Source organism: Lipotes vexillifer, unplaced genomic scaffold (assembly GCF_000442215.2).
Source record: "Lipotes vexillifer unplaced genomic scaffold, Lipotes_vexillifer_v1.1 scaffold1011, whole genome shotgun sequence".
Lineage (NCBI taxonomy): Eukaryota > Metazoa > Chordata > Mammalia > Artiodactyla > Lipotidae > Lipotes > Lipotes vexillifer.
Genome location: NW_006787698.1, coordinates 905269 through 914685, shown reverse-complemented (window position 1 = coordinate 914685; position 9417 = coordinate 905269). Strand labels below are relative to the sequence as shown.

General features: G+C 53.2%; 1 protein-coding gene across 1 annotated transcript in view; it reads left to right on the top strand.

Annotated features, from left to right (window-relative positions):
• Nucleotide 1: 1 nt before the first annotated feature.
• MYDGF (myeloid derived growth factor) overlaps nucleotides 2–9417 on the top strand; it is a gene marked incomplete at its 5' end in the record, with an annotated part of 12345 nt that continues 2929 nt past the window's right edge. The window contains 3 exons of the mRNA XM_007460727.1: nucleotides 2–157; nucleotides 1295–1345; nucleotides 8139–8200. Coding sequence (XP_007460789.1) covers nucleotides 2–157; nucleotides 1295–1345; nucleotides 8139–8200 — 269 coding nt within the window. The remainder of the gene's footprint in view (nucleotides 158–1294; nucleotides 1346–8138; nucleotides 8201–9417) is intronic.

Sequence of the window (9417 nt, the reverse complement as noted above, 5' to 3'; positions counted from 1 at the left end):
GAATGGCGGCGGCGGCGCCGTGAGCTTGTGGGCCGCACTGCTCCTGGTGGCCGTGGCGCTGAGGCCGGCACGGGCGGTGTCTGAGCCCACGACGGTGGCCTTTGACGTGCGGCCCGGCGGTGTGGTGCACTCCTTCTACCAGAACGTGGGCCCTGGGGTATGTACCTCAGGCACCCCGGGGGCTTGAGCAATGGTGCAGGCGTAGGCAGGGCCTGGGGAGGGGGCGCGGACCGGCGGGGCGGGGTCTGGGGGGATGGGGGGAAACGGACCGGAGGGGGCGGGGCCTGAAGGGTCACGGACCGGCGGGGGTAGGGCCTGAGGATGGAGGGCGGGACTTGGTAGCGAGGCCTGACAGAACTAAGAAGGGAGGCGGGGCTCCTGGGGGCTGGCGGCTTTGGGAAGGCTGGGTCACTAGCCTCGTCTCTAATTCCTGTCTCATGCCCAGCGTGCCCAAGCAGCCTTATCCCCCAGACCCAGGTAACTCCCTCGCTGTTGGAGGGCAGGACGGGCCCAGAGATGGGGAGAGGGGAGCTGGAGGCTGATGGGCATATGCCTCCAGGGCCTGCAGAAGGTCGTCCCGCTGTAGCTCTGACCAGGGAGGAAGTGGACAGGCGTTGCTCTTTCCTTCCATTGCACAAGGTCCCCCCGTCTTTTTCACTGAAATGTGGGGCCAGGCCCTCCTTACCTGGAGGTAACAGGCCTGGGTCTAGTCTAGCCCATCCCTAGCTTATTGGAGAAGTCGCTTCCTCTCCCAGTCTCCTTTTCCCTGCCTGTAACAACGATATCAATCATCACTATTTGTTGAGTACTTCCTTATAACCAAAGGATATTGTGACAAATTCTTTATGTGAGGCGCATGTTACAGATGAAGAAAGAGAGGCTCAGAAAGCTTTGCACTTGTCCAAGGTCCACAGCGGAGCAGAGATGGGCCCCTAGGTGCACCTGCTTCCAAAGTTCATGTTCCTAGATGGGTGGGTGCTGGAGGGGGGTGTGACCTCCCCCTTCCTGGTCTTCATCCCCCAGAAGCCATCTGGGTTGTTTGTCCTTACCCAGGATCTCCCAAGTAGGGAGACAGGTGCGGGAATTCCAGATCTGCAGACACTGGAAGGCCTTGCAGGGCTGGCCTCCAGGGACATCGGCCAGAGGGATCTGGCTCCACCTCCTTTCTCTGAATGCAAATACTCAAAAGCAGGATCTTCTTGATTCTGGATCTCAGAAGGACATCCTGAGACCCTGTACTTCAAGCACTAACGATTATCTCCTACCGAGACTTTTTTTTCCTTCCATTCTCTAGGACAAATATACCTGTGTGTTCACCTACGCATCTCAAGGAGGGACCAATGAGGTGAGTTGTTCAAAATTCTACGTGGTTTAGTATGACAATATCCATTGTCATACAGAGATGCTCTCTAGGGGACACTGGACATCAGACTATTCTTACCTAACCAATAAAAGACAGTGCTTAAGTTACATAATGACAGCAGATTCCATTCATAATTCCACGGAGTGAACAAACGTCTGGACAGAAGGAGGGATGTGAGATGTGACTCTGCCATTCCCATGAGTCTCTATTAAGGGTATTTTGTTCTTTTTCTGTGCTGAGTAACAAATTATCACAGACTGAGCAGCTTAAAACAACACCCATTTATTATCCCGCGGTTCTGGAGGTCAGAAGTCCCGGTCGGCTCAGCTGGATGCTTCACAAAGTGACAATCAAGGTGTCAGCTGGGCTGGGTGTTCACCAGCAGGCTCTGGGGAGAACCCTCGTCCAGACGCATTCCAGTTGTTAGCAGAATTCGGTCCCTTTCGGTGTGAAACTGAGGTCCCTAGTTCCTTGCTGGCTGTTTTCTCCAGCTGGAGGCAGAAGAGGAGGTAAGAGAGATTCGAAGCACGAGAAGGATGTAGTGCACCACAGCTGGCTTTGAGGGACCACGTGGGAGGGAGGACGTGGCCTCCAGGAGCTGAGAGCGGCCCCCGGCTGGCAGCAAGGAAATATGGGCTTCAGTCCTCCAACTGCAAGTAATGAATTCTGCTGCACCCACATGAGTTGGAAGAGGACCCAGAGCTCCAGGTGGGAACGCAATCTGGCTGACACTTTGATGTCAGCTTATGAGACTGAGCAAAGAACCCAGCCCCACCATGCCCGGACTTCTAACCTACAGAATTGTGAGCTAATGAATGGGTATTGCTTTTTTTTTTTTATTAATTTATTTATTTTTATTTATTTTTGGCTGCGTCAGGTCTTTGTTGCTGCACGCGGGCTTTCTCTAGTTGCGGCGGGCGGGGGCTACTCTTCGTTGCGGTACGTGTGTTTCTCACTGCGGTGGCTTCTCTTGTTAAGGAGCACGGGCTCTAGGCGTGCGGGCTTCAGTAGTTGTGGCACGTGGGCTCAGTAGTTGTGGCTCGCGGGCTCTAGAGTGCAGGCTCAGTAGTTGTGACGCACGGGCTGAGTTGCTCCGAGGCACATTGGATCTTCCCGGACCAGGGCTTGAACCCTTGTCCCCTGCATTGGCAGGCGGGTTCTTAACCACTGCGCCACCAGGGAAGTCCGGCACAGCTTTTAATGCTACTAAATTTGCGGTAATTTGTCACACAATGTAGTGAGTTGAATGAGGCCCCCCCATAAAGATATGTCCACATCCTAATGCCTTGAACCTGTGACTTTTAAGAAAAAGTCTTTGTAGATGCAATTAAGTTAAAGATCTTGAGATGAACAGATTATCGTGGATTACCCGGGTGAGCCCTAAATCCAGTGGCACACATCCTTATAAGAGACACACATGGGAGATTTGATAAAAAGAAGACACACAGAGGAAAAGGCCATGTGAAGATGGAGGTAGAGGTGGAGTGATGTGGCCACAAGCCAAGGGACACGTGGAGCCACCAGAAACTGGAAGATGTAGGAAGGATTCTCCCCTGGGGCCTCCAGAGGGAACATGGCCCTGCCCACACCTTGTTTTTGGACTGCTGGCCTCCAGACTGTGAGAGAACAGATTTCAACTGTAAGCTACCAAATTTGTGGTGATTGTTCCAGCAGCCCCAGGAAACGAATACACACAGCAATAGATTACTGTTACAGCCAGTAATGCACCATTACAGATAAATACTCTGAGGATAAAATACTGTTGTTAAATTCTGGCTAGACACCGCCGCTTGGTTGTGTCTGAAGGGAGGGCAGCACACGTGTTTGAGAAGAGACACAAAACAGACTTTCTCCTCGTGATTGTTAGAAAGAATGAAAGATAATTGAAAAGGAAGAATTAATTGTCACTGTGAAAGTCAGTATAAAGCATCTTTTGTACCCCTAAATTGTGCTTTCCTCCCCAACCCTCAGACTGTAGGGGACACTACTGTCCTTCCAGAATAGTCTATGGCACTGTGTCCCCTAACAATGGAGAGTCCCAGAGATGGAGGCTGCCTGGAGACTGCTCCATGTTTGCCTGCCACGTGCCTACCCCTCCCAGCATCCTGGTTCTGAGTCCATCTCTTCCCCCGCCACTCCCCAACTCAGGGCAGCACATTAAAATGGGCAAGAGCGGGAATTCCCTGGGTCCAGTGGTTAGGACTTGGCGCTTTCACTGCCGTGGCCCCAGTTTCGATCCCTGGTCAGGGAACTAAGATCCTGCAAGCCGGACAGTGCGGCCAAAACCAAAAAAAAAAACAAAAAAGGGTGAGAGCGAGTCCGCCCGCTCCACCGGGCACTGCTGACTTTAGAGGCGGGGTCATTCTCTGTGGGGGGCTGTCCTGGGCAGCCTCCCTGGCCCCCACCCACTCGATGCCAGCAGCCGCCCCACCCAGTGTGCACTGGGGGACAAAAGGGTCCCCAAGTGAAAACCGCTAGGCAAGAGTGACATGAAATGCACTCCTTATTTTGCATATTTCCAGTTTGTAAGTAAAAGTAAATGATTCTGAGCAACAGTATTTTATTTCATTTATTTATTTTTTTTGGCCACACCACGTAGCATGTGGGACCTTAGTTCCCTGACCAGGGACCAGGGATTGAACCCATGCCCCCTGCATTGGAAGCGCAGAGTCCTAACCACTGGAAGGGAAGTCCCCCAGCAACAGTATTTTAACAAAATGTAGCAAACGCCTGGTTACACCCTTCCCAGCGGTGTCACCAGGGGGTGGCAGCTCTGCTGGGGAGCATCGTCGCCCTTCCTCCTGCCTCCAGGACAGCAGGCATCCTGCGATCATCCGCCCCTTCCTTGGCCACCTCTGGGCCTCGCTGCTTCTCCAGGTGGTCCACTAAATTGTGGCATGGTGACAAGTGGTGGAACATTCTCCCTTGGTCCAGCCATGCCCTGCTGCAAGCTCCAGATCCGTCCCAAAGCGCCTTCCTGCCCCAGTCAGCCCTTTCCATGCCTCCTTTGTTGTGTAGATGATCAATTCATTATACAATAAAATTGTGATAGCACCATCGCCTTGGTGTTTGTCGAGCGGCCCGCAATGTGCTGAGACAGATACACGTCTCGTTTCCTCTTCAGAACCCCAGGAGGCTGTCCTTATCACCACCTCACACACGAGGACACGGTGGCTCAGAGGCTGAAGACTGCCCTGGCTCCCCCAGCTGGGACATGACCAAGGTCCCCAAGGCGCAGGCCCCTGACCGCCGCCCTGAGCCAGGACATGCCCCGCGTCACCAGCAGCTCGGAAAAGAACGCCCGCGCCTCCCTAACGGCACCCTTGGGATGGACGGTCCACTGCAGCGTAGGGGGAGAGAGCTAGGCTCACTTCTGGAAAGGTGGCTGGGTCACAAATTCTAAAACCAGCATCAGGCTTGATTCTCCCGTTTCGGATGAGGGAATTGATTCATCCTCAAGGAAACACCTAAGAGCACAGCAGACATGTCTAGCACCGACTTGTTCCGGCAGCACCAGCCTAGAACTGTGATCATCAGACACCACGGGCCGACTGCAGAGCTGCGTGAACCCAACGGTGCAACCCACGGGCTCTCTGGCTGCTGGCCTGCCGCCCGCTTAGTAGCAAACAGACGGCCAGATTCTCGGCAAACGTGCAGGGGCCATCCAAGATGTTCTCCGGGATCCGCTTGGCCACACTTGGGGGCCCTGCCAAGATGCCCCTCGGAGCAGCTGGAACGGAAGCCCCAGAGGCCCAAGTGGCACTTCTCTAGAGCCATCGTCAACAGAGGGGAAATGGGTCTGTGGTCTGGGCTCCCAGGGGGCCCGGGATGCAGGCTGGGCTTGGGGAGAGCGGGAGACCAGGCTGCTTTGACAGTGGTTCGTTTCTCCAGAGGGTCACCTGAGAGGCCGGCTGGTGCCGGGTGACAGCAGGCACAGCGTTATTCATTATCTCAGTGCCGGCCAGCATCCTGAGCAGCCAGAGAGCTCGTCCAAGGTTGCCGGGAATGCGGCCACTTGGGAAGACTGGCCCTTTCTTATCAAGTTAAACATACAACCCCATGCTTCCACTCCTCGGTATCTCCCCGTTAGAAATGAAAACTTATGTCCACACAAAGCTTGTACGTGAATGTTCATAGCAGCCTGATTCATAATAGCCAACAAGTGGAAACAACCCAAGTGTCCCCCAGCTGATGATGGATAAACACAGTGTGGTCCCTTCACACATGGGAACATCAGTCAGCCACGAAAAGGAGAGAGGCACTGACCCTCGCTACATCGTGGACGGACCCTGAGAACACGATGCTCAGTGAGAGAAGCCAGACACAGAAGGACACACAGTGTGTGATTCCATTGATGGGAAACGTCCAGAACAGGCAGATCCACAGACACAGAGGGTGGGTTCATGGTGGTTGGGCTGGGGGAGGAGATGGGGGTGTGCCTGCTCATGGGGATGGGACTTCTTTGGGGGGTGATGAGAATTAGATACAGGTGATGGTTGCACAGCTCTGAATATCCTAGGAAGCTTTGAAGCATGCACTTTAAAAGAGCATATCGTCTATACATGTTTTATTTTTTAATATAAATTTATTTATGTATTTTTGGCTGCATTGGGTCTTCGTTGCTGCACGCGGGCTTTCTCTAGTTGCGGCAGGCGGGGCCTACTCTTCATTGCGGTGTGCAGGCTTCTCATTGTTGTGGAGCACAGGCTCTAGGCGCGCGGGCTCAGTAGTTGTGGCACGCGGGCTTAGTTGCTCCGCGGCACGTGGGATCTTCCCAGACCAGGGTTCAAACCCACGTCCCTTGCATTGGCAGGAGGATTCTTAACCACTGCGCCACCAGGAAAGCCCCATATTGTATGTTATGTAAACTGTTTCTCAATAAAGCTGTTAAAAGTAAGTGAATTATTGATATACGTGTAGCCACATGGGTGAATGTGATATGCGTTAGGCTGAGTGAGACTGACAGGCGCAGGAGACCATGTCCTGTGTGATTCCACTCAGGTGGCATTTTGCAAAGGCACAACTATGGGGACAGAGCAGATCAGTGGTTACCGGGAATTTGCAGGAAGGGGTTGACTCCAGAGGGATGGAGGAGAGATACTGGGAAGATGGAACTGATCTGTATCTTGATTGGGTGGTGGATACACAGTGTGTGCATTTGTCAAAACTCATAGAAGAGACACTGAAATGGGTCCATTTCACCATCTGTTACTCGTCTCCTAATAAAAAATAATAGCGGTTACCAATTACCTGTCCTCTATTACACCCAGCCACTTAGATCCTGAGCTCCCTAGCCTCCCAGAGAAGGTCACAGAGGCTCGGGCTGAACAGGCTGTCCCAAAACACACCCTCGTGTGACTGTCTGATGCCAAAACCTGAGCCTTACCAAGGGTGCCTACTGCCCACCCCAGCCTGCGGTGTCGAGACCAAGGTCAAGTTCATGTAACAAGACCACTCAGAGGGATGTTGACCCTATTTTGCTAAGAAGCTCTTGGTTTTAATTTTGTTTGCTTTCATAATTTTAAAAAAAAATGTTTAAATGTTTGCCTCGGGACTTCCATGGTGGTCCAGTGGTTAAGACTTCAAGCTCCCAACGCTGGGGGTCCCAGGTCCGAATCCTGGTCGGGGAACTAGATCCCTCATGCATGCCAACTAAGACCCAGCACAGCCAAATAAATAAATATTAAAAGAAAAAAAAAAAAAAAGCCTCATTTTCATGAATCTTTTAAGAGCTATGGAAAACCATCCCAGATATATTTCACAGCGTAAAACTGTTACCGGGTGCTCAGAGGCCTGGAGCCGTGGGCAGGAGTTTTTAAATAGAAAATAAATGTGTTGGGCAGGTCCCCTTGCCATGCCTGCCCTACCTGAGTAATTGGCTTCTACCTTCATGCTGCAGGCAAAAGACTTCCAAGTCACCGTTTACTCCCATTATAATTAACATACAAATGGCCTTGTTTCTATTAATGGAAAAGCTCTGGCATTTAACCAGATGATCAGCAACTGGATTCCACCTTTACTCTCAGGAGAGGACGGGACACTCTCATTTTCCTAGCAAAATGCAAAAACGCCACAGGTCACCAGACCTTGCGTTTGGCCGGGTTTTCAGAGGCCCTGAAAATGAGAATAAACTGGTAGCGGTGTGTTTTGGAACCATTAAAAAAATTTTTTTAATTTAATTTTTTAAAAAAGCTAACACACGGACTTCCCTGGCGGTCCAGTGGTTAGGACTCCACGCTTCCACTGCAGGGGGCATGGGTTTGATCCCTGGTTGGGGAACTGTCCCGCATGCCGTGTGGCCAAAAAAATAAAAATAAAAAAGCTAACACACGTCGTTCAAAAAGAAAAAAACATAAAAAGCTCTCCAGCGCCTTCTGTCGGCCCAGTTCCCACCCACGTCCTACATGTAACTGGGGTTATTAAAATCTTGCATCTTCTCTGAGGACTGCTCTATGCTTATGCAAGCAAGCATGGGTGTATTGTCTTTCCTTCTTTTATTTTTGTTTTTATCTTTCCCAATAGACTTTAATTTTTACAGCAAAATGGAGTGGAAGGCACAGAGATTTCCTGTATACCCCTGCCCCCCAACCATCGCCCACCAGAGTGGGACGTTTGTGACAGTCGTTGATGAACCTACACGGACACGTCATCACCCCAAGTCCAGAGTTGCCATCAGGGTTCACTCCTGGTGTGGTGTGTGCCGTGGGCTTGGACAGAACTATAATGATGGCGAGGCTGTGTGTTCCGGACTGACCTGCCTGTCCTCTCTCCCCAGAAGTGGCAGATGAGTCTGGGGATCAGCGAAGACCAGCAGCACTTCACCTGCACCATCTGGAGGTGAGCGAGGGTCCGGTGGTGGGAGCTCCTTCCGGACGAGACACCTTTGTTCTGGGCGGTACCCGTACTGACGGCGTCCTGTGCCCCTGGAGGGTCGCAGGCGGCAGAGGGGGTGCCATCCTGTGTGGGAGTTGAGGGCAAGGAGGGCCTGCCGGGGAAGCACGTTGACACTGAGGCCCAAAGGGGGCGCGGGGGACTGGGAGGTGGCATCTAGGCAGTGGCCGCAGCCCCGGGAGCGGGGCCGGGCTCCCCAGATGCCACCCCCTTCATGGTCACCTCAGTTACATTCCTTGCTCAAGGGCTTCATCTCCCGCTGCGCCCACCCTTCTCGTAATCCCACTTCCTGGATCCCAGCTCCATGAGCCCGAGAACGGGGTGCTGGGCCCTCTGATGGGGAAGAGGGTGATAGAGTTTCACCAATTCCTGGCCTTTCTCCCCTGGGCCTCACGGCCTGGAATGTGTCGCCCGAGCAGAACAGATTTCTCAAGCATTTGCCACGCGCCTGACGTAGAAGTCCCAGCCGCATTCTCACCCTCATGGGACCGGGGTCAACATAGGGGACGGATCAAGAAGTGGGACACATTAGAGAGCAGTGACAGCGACATTTAGTTAAAGAACACGCTTGCAGGCGTTGGCGCAGAATCCCCGTCTCCTGCTCGATGCGTTACAAACCGCAGGCGTTTTAGTACCAAGTATTGTTGGGGAGCTTCTCGTGGGGGCAGAAGCCCTGCGTCCTCAACACGCTACCATCATCCCCGCTGAGAGGGGAGACCCTGTCTGTGCCCCTTCCCAGCCTCAGAGAGAAGCATCCCAGAGGCAAGGAGCTGGGGTGGGGGGCTCCCTAATTACAGGTTAGTAATCAGGGCTGCATCCCCCCGCCAGTAGACCACCGTCTCACACAGGCTTGTGAGCACCAGCCCTCCACCTGGGCACAGACCCAGGCCGCACTGGCCCAAAGCAGGGTCCTCAGCCCACAGCCTCTTAGCTGACCACCCAGCGGCCCCCCAAGGACACGCTCAGCCCCAGACACCCTGCCGTTCCTAGTTAACCCCCATACTTCACACCCCCGGGATGTGGCCCGGCCTCACCCCTAGTGCACACCTGGGATGCTGTCCACTGGATGAGAAGTGTTCTGTGAGCGGATGCGAGAGGCCCCGTTCTAGAACAGCTCCTACCCAGAAGGGGAAAGAGGCTTGTCCATCAACGCGCCGGAAGAG